We start from the raw sequence: 20,673 nt of genomic DNA, 5'->3' as shown, positions 1-20,673 counted from the left end.
CCTGAAACTGCACCCTAACGTGGAGAAATGTCCCCCTAGTGGAAGAGAGCACCTACACACAGACACCTAGACTAGCAGATGAGCTTCCAGGGCTTCTCACCTCCAGGAGGACCTGGAGATTTGGAGAGATAGTAACCAGCCCATGCCATCCATGCCTCCCACAGCACATTCCCAGACAGGAAATGTTCAACCTCCACAAAGGCTCTGGGCATAAGTGACATTCTAGTTTCCAGGATAAAGGAGTGAACCCAGAAAGCAGCCGAATCATGAGGTGCAGACCAGCACAGTGTTTGTATGAATGATGTAGCTTTACTTGCAGCCAAGGGGACTCAACAGATGGAATCTAAAACTCTGGGAAGCCTGAAGCCACAGGCTTAGACAAGGCACCACATAACGCGGTGTGATGGAAGAAGCCCAGATGCTACCGACAGGGATGCCAGGACAGGGGCTCCAAGTTGAGAAAGGAAACCAAAGGCAGTTGGGCAGCTCTTTATTTGGTGTGTTTCTGTGCATCCAGAATCCCTCAAGTCTGGAACTTACCTTCATACTGAGGTCAGTATATCTGGTTTGGATCCCAAGCTGAAATTTGATTCTGATCCCTTAAGTGAGATAGGTATAACAACACACACCTTAATGGGTTGTCTGGATGACAAAATGAGATGATACAGTCAGATCTGCTGCACCACTTGTTTGAAAATGGGGATTTGGTCCAATGCAATTGATTTAATAGGGAACAATGGGAGTCTAATGCACATTGTGCTTTTGATCATGCACCTCTACCATGAGAAATACCAGGTGCATGCAGAACACTGTACCCAGCCAAATCAAGCTGCAAAGGGACACACACAAAACACACATACACCTTAATATCTGCCAGCCATCTCAGCATGGGCCATACCCATCCTTATCTGAGGTTACCACCCAGTTTCAGAAAACCTCTCCTCCCATCTCTTCACAACCACCCTATAACTGCTTTCACAAGCAAACTTCAGATCTTTTTTCACGCTAAAATGCCTTGTTTATAGTAATATTTTTAGGACTTTCCTAATCATTCAACATGTATTAAATTGTTACCACTTTTTTTAAGTTCCTATTTTTATATTTTTGTGTCACTGACAAAATTTGAGTGTTACGTCCCTAACCCCATTTTTCTCCGTAAGCCCCGTGGTTGCACAATGTCACATGGGGTTGCGTTTTTATGAGCTAATACACTGTGTTAGAACAAAACTGACTACATGGGTTAAACACTTAGCACTTGGTGAGCATTCAATAAATGCCAACTACTTCTATTGTTAATGTTAGTGAACTTGTTCTGGTGCTTGAATCTCATGCCATTTTTTTTCTATATTCTTTTTTTTTTTTTTTTTGCAGTTTTTGGCCGAGGCCGGGTTTGAACCCACCACCTCCGGTATATGGGGCCAGCGCCCTTACTCCTTGAGCCACAGGTGCCGCCCTCGTGCCACTTTTTTCCAAAGCTCTTTCCCAATTATGAATTCATTCTTATACCCATGTTTTATACGTAGATTATCCCAATCATACATAAAGTAAAATGAAAATGATGGGAAATTAAATAATTTTCCCAAGATCACCAAAAAAAAAAAAAGTCAAGCCTTGGCACGTACTTAAAGACCTATTGCTTGCCTTCAATTTGCTTAAGAGAAAACAAAAACGCAGATATATATCCAAACAGTGCAAAGCAAAGTGTAAAAAGCATGACCATTAGGGAGTCAGAGAAGAAGAGAGGGCATGTGATGTAATCATGAAAGAGTCCTTGAGGGAGTGCAGCAGGAATTTGAGAAAGTGGGCAGGAGAAAGAAAACTGTGGGTTAGAGACAAATCAGGGAAGAGCAGGGGTCTCAAACTCAGCTGCCTCTGGAGACCAAGCTAACAGGAACCAGTGAATGTTCCAGGTGTAAGCAGCAGGAAATGCAGGGGCTGTGGTGTACTCAGGTCCCACCCAAACCAGAAGAGCAGATTCAGCATCTGACTTTTTTATTTAAGAGAAACAGAGAATTCAGGTTTTATATGAAAATTCTAGGAATCTTTTGTGGTTGTTGCTGCTATTAAATGTGGTCAGGTTTTTTTTTGTTTTTTTTTTTAACACCAACAACTAACTCAAAATTTTTAAAACACCTTTCAAGTCAAAACAATACATCTAGAGCGAGTTAATATGCAACCTCCACGGAGTGGTAATGCCCAGGGCCCCACACAAAGATATTTGAACACCGATGGATACAAAATATGTTATTTATTGTCAATTTCTGCAAAGACACATTTAAGCAACAAAATATACATTTCTCAACCTTTTAGAATTTGTTTTATACATTAACAAATACAATGTGCTACCATAGCAATAAATTAAATGTACACTATTTACATTACAGAGGCAGTCGGGGTCTACAAATCACCTCCTCGCTAAGAGGAAAGAAAGAAAAGTCATCATCACATGGATTATCACTTCCAAGCTACAGTTCTTAGGTTCTATCACACAGAGGAATCTCTTCACACTTGGACGTCAGCCCTCCCCAAGCTGGAGTGTCGAAGAGTCGCACCCGTTGCAAGGGGGAGTTGGCACACATGCTAAGGAGAGGGAAGGAAGGGTTTGCCCTTCCAAGCGGAAATGTCACGAAATCAAAGACGATGGCAATTACATTCCAGTCTTCCAGCCAAACACCCTCCCCCAGGGCTAGTAAGGCACCAGACAGAGCCACTGCCCCAAGAGCCTCTCGCTAGGCACGGCTCTGCTGCCTTTGGCCCTAGCAAGGGGGATCTTCTTCCTCCCAAAGGGGCACGTGGCCCAGGCAGAAGAAGGGAGATGGGAGCTGTAGGTTTAGAGTGGGCAAGGGACCACTGATATCAGAGCTTGGTAGAAAAATGTTCCAAGTGCCCCCCCACCAGGCTGCAGGGACAGCCTCGGCACACTTTACTGACCCGCCCTCTCCTTGATAAGGGGCGGCTAGAGACTGGGGGAGGAGCTATGGGGTCTCAGCATGGCAGACTGGCCTGGTACCTGGCAGCCACGTATAGCCATAAGATTTACTTGAACCCCGACTACTGAAAACAGATCTGTCTCTACTGACTTAGAAATGAATGAAAAGGGTAGTGTTTGACTTGGCACCATAGGGTCAGGGTAAGAAAGTAAAACAAGCTCTTATCCTTCCTCATCACTTATATCCAGCTTTTTATTAACCTTCTTCATCTAAGAATCGATGCGAAGTTTTCATGATGCGAAGTTTTCTTTTGCCACTTTTCTTCTTAATTTAGTAAAAGGACACCAAGGCTTAACTGCCTCCTTGCCCTGGCCTCCGCCCTCATTACAGGTTAAAGTTGAAGAACCAAAGGGCAAAGTTCACTGGAATCCCATTCTCTCCTTATTTTCTTTGCTCAAGCTGCATCCAAAACCCAGGGCCCTCATGGAAAATTCCAAGAGAATATCCCTCCTGATGGAAAAAAAAATGAAAACACAGCAACTACAGCACCCCCAACTGCTGACACCTCCCTGCCAGTGCAGAGGCCCAGCCAATGGCTTCCTCAATACCCAGGGCCCCAGGAGATATAGTCACTTATTCAGCCAACTATGCAGGTGGTGCAGAAGAAAGGATCCTGGGTTGTGGGTTTTAATCCCAGCTTTGCCACTACCTGGCTGTGACCTCAAGCAAGTTTTTTCCCCTCACTAGGGCTAAGGTTTCTCATCTGAACGATGACATGGCCGGATGAGATGCTCAAAGGGGCATTTGGATGATGCTGACAAGCTGGACCACAGAATATATTTCAAGAAATGCCATTTTATATTCGTTAGCACAGACAGAAACTGGTTAAAACCTTCTACCTCAAGCTTTTCTGCATCGGTTTGTAAGCATCAGCTGAGCTGGTGTAGGTACCCAACAGTGCCTGAAAAGTAGTTTCTTCAGGGAGTGGAGCAATCCCAAGCCCCACAAGAGATGTGTCCAGCAAACACCCTCTTTATGGAGATCACAGTGGACATGCCTCAAATACCAGCATGAGCACCATCTAGATGAGGCTATCACAAGGGTGGATGAGGCTTGAGCAAATCTTTGAGCCCCACGGCTGGGCACAGCAATAAAAGAAAAGACATTCTGGATCAGAGCAGACACAAGGAGAGCTTGGGGGGAGCAGCTCTCCAAGAACCAAACTGCCTGTGCCATGGCGCAAAGGAGCGAGGGGAGACTGGGCCATCTTTGTTCCCCTCCTCCCTCTCAGCAATGGGACCTCGGGTGGGCTAGAAGTGTCACAGGTAAGCTAGAAGTACACACCCTAGAAGCCACAGGATGGATCTTCTGGACATGGTGAGGCATGACCCAGAGAGAAGGGGTGTTTCACAGCCTGCTCAGAGCACCCCAGTAGCAAACAAAGGGTGAAAACCACATCTCAGGACTGTGCCTCTCAGGTCCTCTGGACACACCCAGCCATCCTGCCCACCAGCTCAGCGGCAGGGGCAAAGCCCTCCCGGGAGGTAGGGGGCTGCAGGGGAGCAGCCAGAGCAGTGGGAACAGGCGGGCATGAGATTGACAAATGGGACAGCATGGGGACAAGCCAGAAACCCCAGGACCCCAGGCCACGTGTCAACATGGCACAACCACCAAGCAACTGTAAACCTAGCTACTCAGGCAAGCCGGAGCCCTGCAACAGTTCTTAAAGAAATGCAGTCTGACCTTTCAAGTTCCTTCCGAACCAGCCAACAAGATGTTGCCAGGATCTGCAGCTCTCATTCCAGCAGTGGGTGCTGCTACAGTGACTTTTAATAAAAGCTAAACAGATATTTTGTGACCTTCTAACTAGAATAATTTGACTGGAATAGTACTTTACATAAGCACATTTCCCAGATAATGTGAGGGGAGAGGTCCCCCTAGCCTGCAAATGGGACCCAACAATTTCCACATGAATGGAGGACAAAGGATCAAAATTTTGCTCTAATGGGAAAAGTGATGGGGAAATTGTCACCATATCAGTAAAACCAAGTATAATATTCTTATGCTTTGACTCAGGAATAGGTCCAGATCCCTGTGCAAATCCTTCTCAGCTGCTCATTAAAGCATTACCAGGCAGTACTGTGCGACTAGCCCCATATGTGCCAGAATATGCAGCACCTCCAAGGATCTGGTATTCAGACTCTTTTACGTGGAGGCTGCCCCACCTAAAACCCAGCTAGGCGATCAGTAGAAGCACCCTCTCATGCTGCAGGCTGGGATGGGTGAGAAGCCAGAGGGGCTGCTCCTAGGAGAAGAGCTCACCCTGAAGGGCACTCTAGCTGAGGGCACTTGACCTCTGAACCATACTCAGATGGGACCCAGGTTGCAGGAATCCCACAGAGGTGACAAGTGCCTACAGAGCCACAGTTGCAGAGGGAAAGAAGAGGATTGAGAGATTGTGCCCTAGACACAGCCAAGGGGCATGGCAGCTAGAAAGATCTCCCACCCCCACCCCCCGAGCTAGCACTGAACCCACACAGATGTGAGGAACATTAAGTTGCTAAGGGACTGTATGTTCTTGGCCTATCAGAACCCAAGTCATCCCTTACCTCCCCTCAGCCCCTCTCTTAAGTGGTAAGTTAAACTATTTATGCCTCCCTTGAACCTCCACAACCAGTAGAGACTCAGACCGCAGCCCAAGCCTCAGGCCCGGAGGTTTTCCCCAGCTTATTTGCTCTCCCTGAATTCCTTCTTGCTCCTAGAATCTTGCACCTTTATGGAAAAAGCATCTGCCTAAAGGAGAGAGATTGCCATGGGGCTTCTCCCACAGCAAGGACAAGCAGGAGCCTTGCTGAAATTAGATGGGACAAAGAGTTCTGACCACAGTTAAGGACACACGTAGTGCCCCATCCCAGACACACCAGCTCTGTCTCCAAGCTTCAGCAGCCTGACCCTGCTCACAGTGCACTAGCAACAGGGATGGAGGCGGTCCTAGGCCTATATCAGCAGATGGGTGAGAAGTTCTTAGCACAGAAGCAGGAAAATGTTTTAGAGCTCCAGAGACATGAGAGCAACAGAGCCAATTTTTATCAGGACAGGCTTAGGAATGATACGAATCTTGGTTCCTGGAAAGTGGCCCCTCTACCACTATAGAATGCACTGGAGCCAGTAAAGCCTCCTGCCTGCTGTGTCTGGGAAGGCGCCACACTGTGACCAAGGACAGACAGGGCCCACCTCTGCCAGCTACTCACCAGGGCACCCTGTCCCGCTGTTGGCCTCTGAGCCCCATCTCCCCACTCTTTGTGTCAGAGGCAGACCAGCTCCCCACTCTCTGGCTAAGCCCCAAGGACCCAGATTCTCCATGGCCCAGCGCTCTTTTCCTCTGCAGACTAAACAAGATGACAAATCACCCAGACATATGTCACATCAGGAGGTCAGGAGCAGGGGCACCTCAAGGAGTGAGGCCTTGTCCAGACATAGGGAGGTGCTGCAGGGTGTGCTGGTGAGGAGCGGGCAGGGCCATAGCCGGTTTGGGATACTGGGACAGCAGACCTAGTGGGCAGATGGCCAGTGGGGAATAGGCCTGCCATGGTCAGAGTAGTGGATGGCACCCCCAAACTGCCAGACTAGGAGCCTTCTCCAGGACAGAATCGGGGCATCCCTGGAGGAGACAAAGAGGAAAGAAATGATGATCACACATTCAGTAAAGGAAGGAGGAGAGAGCACAGACACGGGCAGTGCGGACCACAGGACAGAATGGTGGGCAGTACACGCCCAGGGCCAGGGCCCCACTGAGCACCCTCAGGACGAGGAAGGCGCAGGATACAGGGTACCAAAGAGGCTGGGTAGAAACAGAGGCAGCTGAACTACACGGCGGGAGGTGGAGGTAGATGTCCACATTCCTGTTTTGTCTTCGGTCTTTTCATAAACAGGTTTAACATAAAGTGAGCTCGGCTGTACGCCTCCCCTCAGTTCTAACTGTGACTCACACCACTGGGTCCCCACGTGAGAGAGGGTCGGGGATGTGGACGGGTCTCTTGTGACTTCACAAGCAGAAGTTTAGACTTTGATGCAGGTGAGCTGGGCCCATGCCTGTTCTGCTGAAACCACACCACCCCCATGGCTGAGGCCAAGAGCAGAGCCCCTCACAGTGCGGACTGGGCAGGGGCATCTGTTGGTCTATAGGGAGGACACGCCCAGCCCTGGCCAAAGACACATGAGGGAAAAGCCTCCTGAGAGCAGGGACGCAAGGGGCAAGCTAAGGGACTCCTCCATCCAGGGAAGGAGGTGGGCTCTGGGCTTCAGCCCCTTCTCCCTGCTTAATCCAGATTTCCTCCAGTGGAAGGAGGAGGAGGAGGGAGTCCGGCTTACCGAGTCTGGTCTGATCCTGTCTGGACAGTCCTTCCCACTGCATCCAGGCCATCTGCCCCCTCTTCCCCATGAAGAGGCTTCAGGGATGAGGCAACTGTTTGGACCTACCTCCAGCTGGTAAGATCTCTCTAGCTACTCTTAGGTTACAAGGTCTCTAGTTGCTTGACTGAAAGAACACACTTTTCCCCTCATGGCCACAGCAGGACACACACTCACTCAACCCACCTCAGACAGGCGAAGAACTCCTTCTTCACATTAGTGACCCTGTTTCAAAAAAAATCCACAGAAGAGTTTTAAATGACAAAACAACATAACCCCTTCCAACTGCAGCTTCTGTGCACTCAGCTACCAACAATCTGGTGAGCTTAAGAAGGGACGTGGCTCGAGCCCCAGGAGCCAATAGTTCACAGCTCACATCTGGGAGTGGCTGTGCTCAAGGCTGCAGCTCTAACTCAGGAGATGTAGCAAAGGCCACTGGCTGGCCACCTCCTGGTTGAGGCCTGCACCAGGTGGGGACAGATCTGAAAAGACCTTCCCCTGCCTCCTTCAAGAGGCTCCCCATGGGATATCTGAGGCTCCTTCCTCCCCCAGCCTGCAGAAGAGAAGGCTGGTTTTTAGAGGTCAGTGGAATGTGGAATTTGGGAAGCCCTTCCCCCATCCTTACCGCACCAGAGCTGGCATGGCTGAGCTTATCGAAGTGGAATTTCAGGTTTGATCTTGGGGAGTTTCTGCCTTTGGCATCTAAGACAAAAAAGAATGCCCATAAAAAGAGGGTGAAGTGGTAGAGGTCCCCAGGCCTGCATGTGGGGACGAGGCATCCCAGCTGATCTGTACTCTACTGAGCCAGAGCCAACTCATTAATTTTGTTGTGAGTTGGCTGTTAAAGACAGGCCAAATTCAAAATCAGGTTATATAAGATCATAATTAAATAACTTATATTCACAGAGGTAATAAACACTCAAAATTCATCACTTGCTAGTTATTACTGTGATCTAGGTCCATCTGCCAACTGTACCCACACCCAATGATGCATATCTCTTCCCAATGCCATGTTCAGTGATGACCCAGTAGCTTGAGATCAGCCATGATAGGAGAATTTATACCACAAAAATTGGCAAATGCTATAAATCAACATTTGATTTATTGTTTTGTGTCTAGACTGGAGAAAAGAACTATGCAGCTTATACTTGAAAATGTGTTGTACCTGTAGCCATCACACCATGAATAGCACACACAAAAAAACCTAAGTAAATATTCTTCCAGTATTTGAAAACTATTACCCGATTCAGCAAAGAAGTTGCTCATGCCGCTGACCAAAAAAAAAAAGTTCTCTTAATAGAAAGTGCTCATTAACACACATGATAATATCAATCTACATTCATGTCAGAATTACACTTGTCATCTGCCACCTTAAGTTGGCAACAAATACAAAGATTAAGCAAATAAGAACAAAGTATTTTGTGAGAATCAATTGGATGTATGGGATTCACAGTAGGACATGTTGTATATTTTATCATTATTTGTAAAGCTGTGTGCTTCGTATCCATTATATCAGTAAAATTTACAATAAACATGTATGTGTACACACATGTGTGTTTATGTATGTTTAGTGAGAGAGCTCGAGGTTGAACATTTACCACTACACCACCAACAGGAGGCCCACTTGACTTTCTGGTTCTCCTCTGGCCAAGGGAATCCACAGCTCAGTGCAAATCCTCCTGGAGGCTGTTAATTTTTGGTGCTTCAAATGAAGGGGTTCTACCCAGAGCTACGAGGATTGACCCTGCCAATCCTCCTCTGGCCAGGGAAAGCCCAGGTGTGTAATGACTGATGATCACTCATCTGAGATTATGGCAGATGATGAAAGGCCTTCCTAGGCCTCCTCCCTCCTCTCGGCCCTGCCTCTCCCCAGTCTACACCAAACAGTCTAAAGCAGGTTTGTAGATCCTCCAAAGCCTAACCTGAACCTGCATGTACCCAGCATAATTGCATGGGGACTGGGGACTAATAGCAATCCATCAGGGTTAAACTCTGCATGGAGGGAAGCTGTGTGGAAAGGAGCACCAGTGTGAGACAGTAAGCACTGGGCAAGATTTCCAGATGTGTTCCAGGTCACCTTCTGCCCTGGGTGGACTTCCACAACTTGCAGACACTCTCTAAACCTCCCTCACTCAAAACCTTATTTATTTTGATATTTATTTAACAGTAAGCAGGAGTCAGGCTTGGTTACAAATTCCTCCATTCATTCCTTCAGTATTAAATTGTCTTGTAAAAAAAAAAAATCTGGGAATTTATATTCCTACCCCATTTTACAGATGAGGAAACTGAGGCTCAGAGAGGCATGCTTGTCAATACCAAGGCTGCCCAACCACAGCAGGTGTATGAGAGGGAGTGCATGAGCTGACCCGTGTATGGGGAAGCGCTAACATGAAGGGCCATTGCCTTTAGAACCACAGTCTTCCCCCTTTTCCCCCTGACCTTGTACATTCCCTTTTGCCAACACCCCTTCGCTGTGAGAAAGCCAGAAACACTTGGGCTTAAGCCACCCTGAAGGTCTACTGGCCCTTCCTGAGTTTCCATCATTTAGATTAGAGTTTCTCAAGCTATCGACATTTTGGGCCCAATAATTTTTTTGAGGGGGTGAGCGAGGGGACCTGTCCCATACGCTGTTTAGCAGTATTTCTGACCTCCACCCACTTGATGCCAGTAACAACCCCACACATAATCATGAAAATCAAAAGTGTCTACAGATGTTGCCAAATGTCCCCTGGGGAACAAGGCTGCCCCAAGTTAAAAGTCACTGACGACAGCAATGTTGTATTCCAGTTATTTAACAAACCCTTAGGTAAACAGTTCTACATAAGCTCATGTTTCACATAATCCATCCTCTGAGGTATCTATTACTATTCCCTTCCCTTCATTTTTGCTTGGAGAAACTAAGGCACAGAAAGGCCCAGGGACCTACCTAACATCACAGCACTAGCGATGCAGATCCAAGACTAGACCCAGGCTCCAGAGCCCTGCATCTGCCCCCCAACATGCTGCCTCCTGGATCATCCGTGGGCACCTGCCTGCAATGCCTGCCACCAGGCCCAAGGAGATGGCCCTCAGGCGCCAGCCCATCCCCTCTCCCCAGAGCTGGCTCTTCCTCTGCCCAACCACAGGGATCACAGAACCACAAGAGGCCCAGATGTCTGCTCACTCTGAACCCCAATGCTGGAGCCCACTAGGTTTTACCCCCTGACATCCCTTGAATGCACATCCTTCTCCCATGGCCCTGTAAGTCCTCATCACCCCTCTGTGACCCCTGTCTGCACCCACTGCTGTTCCCCACTATTTCCTACATTCGGCAGCTGTAGCCACCAAAATGGGCTCTCCTGACTCCAGACGGTGCTTCTTTGCTTACGATTCCTCAAAGACCTCCGAGCCTCCAGCAGGTTCCACTGCCAGAAAAGAGAACACCAAAATCTTCGCCAGGGTCCACGGGGGGCCTCTGGCCTGTCCTTGCTCTAACCTCTCACTCTTCTCTAAGGCCTGCCATCTGGGAATTCCCACCGCACTGAACCGCAGGCAGCTCCAGAACACTCGGTTCCTCCTCTCCTCTGGACTATCCCACACCTCCCCTCCCTCGTCGACCCCAGCCAGCAGCACTCTCACCCCTCACACATGTATGGTCAGAAGCATTGCCACAACTGGGGCAGGCAGAGGGATCAGCAGAAAGGGCTCGGCTTCCCAACCACACAGTCCTGAATCCTCCCTGACAGGATCTCTGGCAAACCATTCAAGTCCCAGAGCCTCCGATTTCCCACACACGAGGAGGGGGTATGAACACAGGCCTTTTAAGGTTGACAAGCAGACCGAGTGAGTGAGCACAGCTGAGGGCCCAACACCTTGGAGAAGGAGTGAAAACTGCCAGTTCAGCATGCCTGGGGCACAAGCCGCATGGACAGTGGTCAGGGCACAGGCCTGCCTTCCCAGCTACATTGTGCATCCCTCCAAATGCCACTGACCCGTGGGACTCCGGCTCATGATGACAGGCGTGGCCACTGCCCCCAGGCTGGGGCTCTCGCTGCTCGGGGACGGGCTGTAGACAAACACCTCCTGCTTGAAGGGTGAGGTTGTAGATGGCTGGCTGCTCTGGGGAGAGAGGCCGGGTGAGCAAGGCCAGCCCACCCTCAGCAACCCCACAGAGTGGCCCCCACAAGCCCAGGACGGCCGCTGTCTCCCATCCCCTGCATAGACCTGCTCTTTCCTTCCTGCTTCCTTCAACCCTGGCTCTGACCAGGTGACCATGGAGCCCTGGCCCCTCCTCACCATACAGCCAGGAACCCCATGGCAAGAACACTACTCAGTTTGGCCCTGTCCCTTCAGCCACTACTTCCAGGGGTTGTGATGGCCTGGCCGACAGGGCACGGCTGCTCCCCACTCTTCCTTTTTATCCACAGACTGAAGCCCGGATCCACCCATAGCAGCTGTTCTAATGCATGGGGACCTGTCCCAGGCTGGACAGGCAAACCTATCCCACTGTCACCCTCCTCTGTGGCCTCGCCCTCCCCTGCAGTGCTGCTGAAGCTGCTGGTGCTGGAGGAGGAGCGGGAGATATTGGCTCGGCCGTTCTCCTTCAACTTTATGAAGGGCCTGCAGAGAACAGGAAGCGAGGCAAGGCCTGGTCACGTGCTGAGAGCCCTCCACCCCGGTGCCCTCCCTGGAACCAAGGAGAGTAGCCCCAGTGGAGTGCTGAGCTTGCCCACTGTGACTCCCTGTGCTCCTGCTTTCTGGCCTCTATGTTCCAGAGAGTTCCAGAGGCAAGAGATGGTCACTCTCAACTTGCCTAGAGGCAGACAGCATGTTCTATGCTCCCAATGGCTCTAAATGGCTCCAAATGGCTCTAACCAGCCTTCCCCTCATCCATACTTACTTCTCTTTGTTGGGGCAGATTTCAGGAGAGCTGGGGTTGGATGAAGTCTCAGACTTTATCTCCTGAGAAGAGTGTCCTTCATCTGGGGTCTTGGGGGTACTGGATGTGCTGTCACTGAGGGAATGAGGCCAGGCTATGGAGTCAGTCCCCAAACCCCCACCCCAACTCCAGGCCCAGGGTGGAGCCTCTGCCACAGCTCTCAGCACTGTGGGCTCAGAGTGCTCCACAAAAGCCAGCTGCTAGGACTTCCTTCCCACCCAAGTGCCCTAAAACTACAGTAGACAGCAGGGCTTTCCACTCCCTAGAATAGGGGCCACTCTAGGTTCATACATGAAGCCCAGAGATGGCAAGCAGGGTCCCCGGCTTCATGGCCTCCAGCCCAAGTCCATGCCTCATTCAAGCTGGTCATCTACCTGGCAAAGCTCAGGGCCACACAAGGAATGGCGCATGGCAGTGACATCTACCCCCACAGCAGGAAACAACCCAATAAGCACAGATACCTACAGGTGCTAGGAGGGTCACCCCCTCTGGAGCCCCGGGGATACCCTTCACATGGACTATAATATGAACTCCCTGGGCTCCTATGACAAGGCAGCCTTGGGTGCTGGGAAGCAGAGGGCTAGCCTCAGCCCAGACGTTCACAAGTTTCCTTCTCTTGTAATTTAACAAAGACCTTTGTCTGGTGCCCACCTTACCCTGTCCTCAATGCACTTTTTGAACAATTAGATTATTGAGATATAATCCACATATCACATAACTCACCTATTTAAAGTGTACAATTCAACGCTTTTTAATATATTCACAGAGTTCTGCAACCATCACCACAAACTAATTTTAGAACATTTCTTGAGTCCCCTAAAAGAAGCCCTGGACCAGTTTGCAATCATTCCCCATTCCTCTTCCCCGCCTCCCCATCCCTAAGCAACCACAGTGGATTTGCCCATTCCAGAAATTTCATATAAATGGAATCATACAATATGTTATAGTCTTTGTGTCTGCCTTCTTTCCCTTAGCATAGCATTTTCAAGTTTCATCTATGTAGCAACACATATCAATACTTAACTACTTTTTATTACCCCCCAAAACTCCATTTTAAGGATAAACCATTTTATTTATCCATTCATCTAACAATGGATATTTGGATTCTTTCCAGTTTGGGCTATTATGAATAATGCTGCTATGAACATCTGTGCACTAGCTTTATTAGTGTACTCACTTTCATAGACAATTGTTTTCTTTTCCTTGTTATATACCTAGGAGTGGAATTGCCATGTCATGTGGTAACTCTGTGTTTAACCTTCTGAGGAACTGCCAGACTGTTTCCCAAAGCAGCCACACTACTTTATTACCAGCAATAAACAAGGGTTCTAATTTCTCTATATCCTCTCTGGCATTGTTTATTATTTGTCTTTTTGATTATAGCAATTCTAGAGTGTAAAGTGTCTTGATGCACTTTGGATGAGGTTCCTAATAGCCTCGTGTCAACCACACAGGGTGTGGGTCACCTCACTGGAGTTCTCTGCACATCTGATGCTGATGTTCTCCCTCCTGGAATTTCTCTTTTCCAGGCTCTCCTCCTCCCTCCCCTTTCCTTCCCAGCCAGCTTCACCAGCTCTTCCTTCTCCCTTTGCTGTTGAACATGGTACTGTACACACCTTGTCCGGGTGGTCAGATCATTAACCCATTTTTAACTAGCACCTCTACCCCAAGGCCTCTCTCCTAAACTCAAAACCTGCAGTTCTGACCACTCCAGTGGACATCTCCAGGCATGGACCCCAAAAACTCCCATGCACAGGTTCCAAACAACTTTTCCTTCTTTCTTCTCCTCCATTAACCTGTCTCTGTCCTACCTGCCCTAGCTCAGAAGATGAAGCCATCACCCAGGGCTATAGACAGACAACTTGGAAACCTCAAAGTTAACCAAATTTCTCCTCCTTCTTCCTTACGAAACTGTAAGCTTCTAGACTCGCAGAGGTCCTCAAACTTTTTAAACAGGGGGCCAGTTCACTGTCCCTCAGACCGTTGAAGGATGGAACTATAGTTTAAAAAAAAAAACTATGAACAAATTCCTATGCACACTGCACATATCTTATTTTGAAGTAAAAAAACAAAACGGGAACAAATACAATTCACACCACTTCATGTGGCCCATGGGCCACAGTTTGAGGACCCCTGTGAGGATAGGTTTGTATCTTTTGTGGCACTTGTCTCAACACTCAGAGCTGTACCTAGCACATGGCAGACACTCAATAAATGCTGCTTGCCAAAGAAAGAACAAATGTGCTCACCAGTTAAAAGAATGAGAAAGCATCAAACCCAGACAAGGACACGACAAAAAAAGAAAATTACAGGGCAATATCCCTGATAAACATAGATGCAAAAATCCTCAAAAAAATGTTAGCAAACAGGATTCAACCATACATTATAAAGATCATTCAAAAACTACCTAACAGGTACAATGAGCACCATACAGGTGCTGAGGACACTTACAGCCCTGACTAAAGCATTATAAAAGCTACCCCTTGTAACAAAAACATTTATATCCCCTTAATATGGTTTTTAAGTATGTGGATATTGTTAAAAAATAAATGCAAAATTCCCTTAAAAGATTGGAAAGAAATACCCTAAAAAGTTAGAATTAATGGATTACTATTTTCCCCCTTTAACATTTGGTTTAATTGTATTAATTCTGAAAAGATAGGGGGCAGCGGCTGTGGCTCAGTGGGTAGGATGCCAGCCCCATATATCGAGGGTGGTAGAGTAGGTTCAAACCCGGCCCTGGCCAGCTAAAACAGCAATGACAACTGCAACAACAACAACAACAACAAAAAGCTGGGCATTGTGGTGGGCGCCTGTAGTCCCAGATACTTGGGAGGCTGAGGCAAAAGAATTGTTAAGCCCAAGAGTTGGAGGTTGCTGTGAGCTGTGACGCCATGGCACTCTACCAAGGGTGACAAAGTGAGACTCTGTCTCGAAAAAAAAAAAAAAAAAACTTTTTTAAAAAGATAATAAAAGTAAAACTTGTGATTAGAAAAAAAAGTTCAGGGAAGAGCTGCACTGGGACCCCCAATTGGCACCCTCCCAGACCTCCAGAAGTGCTGCTCCGAGACCGTGATCAGCATCCTCCCACCTCTGGAAGAGCTGTGCTAGAACCCACAATCGGCACCCAGCCGGACCTCCAGAAGAGCTGTGCTGGGACACGTGATCGGCACCCTCCCACCTCTGGAAGAGCTGCGCCAGGACCCACGATCCGCACCCTCCCGACCTGGGTAAGAGCTGCGCCAGGACCCCCCCACACACCAAACTTCCAAAAGAACTGCACAAGGACCCTTCCGGACCTCCAGAAGAGTTGCCCCCTGACCCACATTCGGCACCCTCCTGAACCTCTGGAAGAGCTGCTCTGCCACCGTGATCGGCACCCTCCCTGGAAGAGCTGCACTGTGACCCGCAACTGGCACCCTCCCAGACCCAGGTAAGAGCTGCGCTGGGACCCTCCTGGATCTCTGGAAGAGCTGCGCAGGGACCTGCTACCCCACCTGCTGGGCCTCCCCACGCCCTAACCAAGAACTCCCCGAGTCCTCCCTCCTGTACCCTCCCTGCCTCCACCCCACCCGCTCCTCTGGCCAGGGACTCTGGAAGCTGTGTGCCCTCCGGAGCCCTCCCTGCCTCTGTGCGGAGCTCTTCTCCTACCCAGAGACTGCTGAAGCCTTGGGTCCTCTGTGACACAGTCACTGGGTTCCAGGCACTCCCAGAACTTTGTCCACCACCACCCCGCCCCCGTTGCTGGATGGGTGGGGGAGCTGCTCCCATAACCAGAACTCCTTGGCTGGGGCAGCCCCAGAAGAGCTACAAAGGGTCATTCCCTACAAAGATCCAGCAACAATAGAGTGATCCCCCCGGGGGTCTAATCTTGGAGAGACACCACCCCAACTCTGAGGATGGCCAAAGGAAAGGGTGAAAAACAATCATGAGACAAAATCAAAGGAAAAACTCTGGCAATATGAATAATCAGATTAGATCAACTCCCCCAAGGAACAATGGGGCAGACACAACACAAGATCCCATGCACAAACAAATAGCTGAGATGTCAGAAATCGAATTCAGAATCTGGATAGCAAATAAGATCAAATTAGAATTCCAAGCAGTAACCCAAAAGATGTCTCAAGAATTCAACGAATTCAAAGACCATATGACCAAAGATTTTGACACATTGAGACAAGAACTTGCAGCCCTCAAAGATCTGAGAAACACAGTAGAATCCCTCAGTAACAGAATGGAGCAAGCAGAAGAAAGGATTTCTGACATTGAAGACAAAGCTTTCGAACACTCCCAAATTCTCAGAGAGGAAGGGAAATGCAGGGCAAAAACAGATTACTCTCTCAGAGAGCTCTGGGATAATTCTAAGAAAAGCAATATTCGTTTTATAGGGATCCCCAAAAGCGACAAAGTGGCTTCACAAGACATAGAGTCTCTTCTCCATGAGATTATGAAGGAGAACTTTCCAGACATGCCAAGAGATTCTGAATTTCAGATAGCTGACAGTTTCAGAACTCCAGCAGGACTCAACCCGAATAAGACATCCCCCAGACACATCATAATCAATTTCACTAAAGTTAATATGAAGGAGAAAATTCTGAAAGCAACCAGACGAAAGAAAACCATCACCTACAAGGGCAAGAATATTAGAATAACTGCAGATCTCTCTGCTGAAACCTTTCAAGCTAGAAGAGGATGGTCATTGACTTTTAATCTCCTAAAACAAAATAACTTTCAACCCAGGATCCTATACCCAGCTAAACTGAGTTTAATTTATGATGGAGAATTTAAATACTTTAATGACATTCACATGTTGAAGAAATTTGCCACAACTAAACCAGCTCTCCAGGATATTCTCAGACCTATCCTCCATAAAGACAAGCATAATCCTCCACCACAAAAGTAAACCCACCCAGAAAATTTTCATCAAATTCCAACTTCCACAGTCACAAAAGGATTAAAAATATCCAACAGACTCTCAAAAGCTTATCAATATTCTCAATTAATGTGAATGGTTTAAATTGTCCTCTAAAGAGGCACAGATTGGTTGACTGGATATACACACTCAAACCCGATATCTGCTACATACAAGAATCTCATCTTACATTAAAAGACAAATATAGACTCAAGGTGAAGGGATGGTCATCTGTACTCCAGGCAAATGGGAAGCAGAAAAAAGCAGGCGTTGCAATCCTATTCGCAGATGCAATAGGCTTTAAACCAACCAAAATAAGGAAGGATAAGGATGGACACTTAATATTTGTTAAAGGCAATACTCAATATGATGAGATTTCAATTATTAATATTTATGCACCCCACCAGAACGCACCTCAATTTATAAGAGAAACTCTAACAGACATGAGCGACTTGATTTGCTCCAGTTCCATAGTAGTCGGAGATTTTAACATCCCTCTAGCAGTACTGGATAGATTCTGCTAAAGAAGCTAAGCAAAGAAATCTTAGATTTAAACTTAACCATTCACTTTTCTTAGAGTTTCATAGTTCTCTTTATATAGATTGTTCACGTCCTTTGTTAGATAAACTCCCAAGTATTTCATCTTCTTTGGCACTACTGTGAATGGGATAGAGTCCTTAACTGTTTTTTCAACTTGACTATTGTTGGTATATATAAAGGCTACCGATTTATGAATGTTGATTTTGTAACCTGAGACACTGCTGCATTCCTTAATCACTTCTAAGAGTTTTGTAGTAGAGTCCCTAGTATTTTCCAGATATACAATCATATCATCTGCGAAGAGCGAAAGTTTGATCTCTTCTGACCCTATGTGGATACCCTTGATCTCCTTTTCTTCCCTAATTGCGGTGGCTAAAACTTCCATTACAATTTTAAAGAGCAATGGAGACAATGGGCAGCCTTGTCTGGTTCCAGCTGAGAATGTTAACAAATGGAAAAACATACCATGCTCATTGCTGGGAAGAATCAACATTGTTAAAATGTCCATACTACCCAAAGCAATATATAATTTCAACGCAATCCCCATTAAAGCTCCACTGTCATACTTTAAAGATCTTGAAAAAATAATACTTCGTTTTATATGGAATCAGAAAAAACCTCGAATAGCCAAGACATTACTCAAAAATAAAAACAAAGCAGGAGGAATCATGCTACCAGACCTCAGACTATACTACAAATCGATAGTGATCAAAACAGCATGGTACTGGCACAAAAACAGAGAAGTAGACATCTGGAACAGAATAGAGAACCAAGAGATGAATCCAGCTACTTACCATTATTTAATCTTTGACAAGCCAATTAAAAACATTCAGTGGGGAAAAGATTCCCTATTTAACAAATGGTGCTGGGTGAACTGGCTGGCAACCTGTAGAAGACTGAAACTGGACCCAAACCTCTCACCATTAACCAAGATAGACTCTCACTGGTTAAAGATTTAAACCTAAGACATGAAACTATAAAAATACTAGAAGAGAGTGTAGGGAAAACCCTTGAAGAAATTGGGTTGGGCGAGTTTTTTATGAGAAGGACCCCCGGGCAATTGAAGCTGCTTCAAAAATACACTATTGGGACTTGATCAAACTAAAAAGCTTCTGCACAGCCAAGAACACAGTAAGTAAAGCAAGCAAACATCCCTCAGAATGGGAGAAGATATTTGCAGGTTATGTCTCTGACAAAGGTTTAATAACCAGAATCCACAGAGAACTCAAACGCATTAGCAAGAAAAGAACAAAGGATCCCATCGCAGGCTGGGCAAGGGATTTGAAGAGAAACTTCTCTGAAGAAGACAGGCACATGGCCTTCAGACATATGAAAAAATGCTCATCATCTTTAATCATCAGAGAAATGCAAATCAAAACTACTTTGAGATATCATCTATTCCAGTGAAACTAGCCTATATCACAAAATCCCAAGACCAGAGATGTTGGCGTGGATGTGGAGAAAAGGGAACACTTTTGCACTGCTGGTGGGAATGCAAATTAATACATTCCTTTTGGAAAGAGATATGGAGAACACTTAGAGATCTAAAAATAGATCTGCCATTCAATCCTGTAATTCCTCTACTGGGCATATACCCAGAAGACCAAAAATCACATCATAACAAAGATATTTGTATCAGAATATTTATTGCAGCCCTATTCATAATTGCTAAGTTGTGGAAAAAGCCCAAGTGCCCATCGATCCACGAATGGATTAATAAATTGTGGTATATGTACACCATGGAATATTATGCATCCTTAAAGAAAGATGGAGACTTTACCTCTTTCATGTTTACATGGATGGATCTGGAACATATTCTTCTCAGTAAAGTGTCTCAAGAATGGAAGAAAAAGTACCCAATGTACTCACCCTTATTATGAAACTAATGTAGGACCTTCACATGAAAGCTATAACCCAGTTACAACCTAAGAATAGGGAGAAAGGGAAAAGGGAGGGGAGGGGGGGAGGGAGGGGAAAGGAGGGGGATTAATGGGATTACACCTGCGGTGCATCTTACAAGGGTATATGTGAATCCTAGTAAATGTGGAATGTAAAGGTCTTAGCAAAAAAACTAAGAAAATGCTACAAAAGCTATGTTAACTAATGTGATGAAAATGTGTCAAACGATCTATGAACCAAGTGTATGGTGCCCCATGATCATACTAATGTACACAGCTATGGTTTAATAAAAATAAATTAATTAATTAAAAAATAAAATAAAAATAAACTTAACCATTCAACATCTGGACTTAACAGATATCTACAGAACATTTCATCACAATAAAACTGAATACACATTCTTCTCTTCAGCCCACAGAACATGCTCCAAAATTGACCACATCCTGGGGCACAAATCTAACCTCAGCAAATTTTTAAAAATAGAAATTATTCCTTGCATCTTCTCAGACCATCATGGAATAAAAGTTGAACGCAATAACAGCAATCTGCATACACATACAAGAACAAGGAAGCTAAATAGATGAGTTATAGACGAGATTAAGAAGGAAATCACCAAATTTCTGGAACAAAACAACAATGAAGACATGAATTATCAGAACCTCTGGAATACTGCAAAGGCAGTCCTAAGAGAGAAATTTATAGCACTGCAAGCCTTCCTCAAGAAAACGGAAAGAGAAGAAGTTAATAACATAATGGGACATCTCAAGCAACTGGAGAAGGAAGAACACTCCAACCCCAAACCCAGCAGAAGAAAAGAAATAATCAAAATCAGAGCAGAATTAAATGAAATTGAAAACAAAAGAATTATACGACAAATCAGTAAATCCAAAGGTGGGTTTTTTGAAAAGGTCAATAAAATAGATAAACCTTTGGCCAACCTAACCAGGAAAAAAAGAGTAAAATCTCTAATTTCATCAATCAGAAATAGTAAAGATGAAATAACAACAGACCCCTCAGAAATTAAAAAAATCCTTAACGAATATTACAAAAAACTTTACTCTCAG

At 46.4% G+C, this 20,673-nt stretch overlaps 1 protein-coding gene across 1 annotated transcript in view; it reads right to left on the bottom strand.

Moving 5' to 3' along the window:
• Positions 1–5,246: 5,246 nt before the first annotated feature.
• LOC128571057 (rap1 GTPase-activating protein 2-like) overlaps positions 5,247–20,673 on the bottom strand; it is a 60,704-nt gene continuing 45,277 nt past the window's right edge. Inside the window, exons 10-15 of the mRNA XM_053570734.1 lie at positions 12,220–12,333; positions 11,810–11,939; positions 11,312–11,438; positions 7,966–8,042; positions 7,527–7,565; positions 5,247–6,591 (exon numbers count right to left, since the gene is read on the bottom strand). Coding sequence (XP_053426709.1) covers positions 7,557–7,565; positions 7,966–8,042; positions 11,312–11,438; positions 11,810–11,939; positions 12,220–12,333 — 457 coding nt within the window. The 3' untranslated portion in view covers positions 5,247–6,591; positions 7,527–7,556. The remainder of the gene's footprint in view (positions 6,592–7,526; positions 7,566–7,965; positions 8,043–11,311; positions 11,439–11,809; positions 11,940–12,219; positions 12,334–20,673) is intronic.

Source organism: Nycticebus coucang, chromosome 18 (assembly GCF_027406575.1).
Source record: "Nycticebus coucang isolate mNycCou1 chromosome 18, mNycCou1.pri, whole genome shotgun sequence".
NCBI classification, from domain to species: domain Eukaryota; kingdom Metazoa; phylum Chordata; class Mammalia; order Primates; family Lorisidae; genus Nycticebus; species Nycticebus coucang.
The sequence above is the reverse complement of the archived record's forward strand: the minus strand, read 5'-3'. Positions and strand labels throughout refer to the sequence as shown.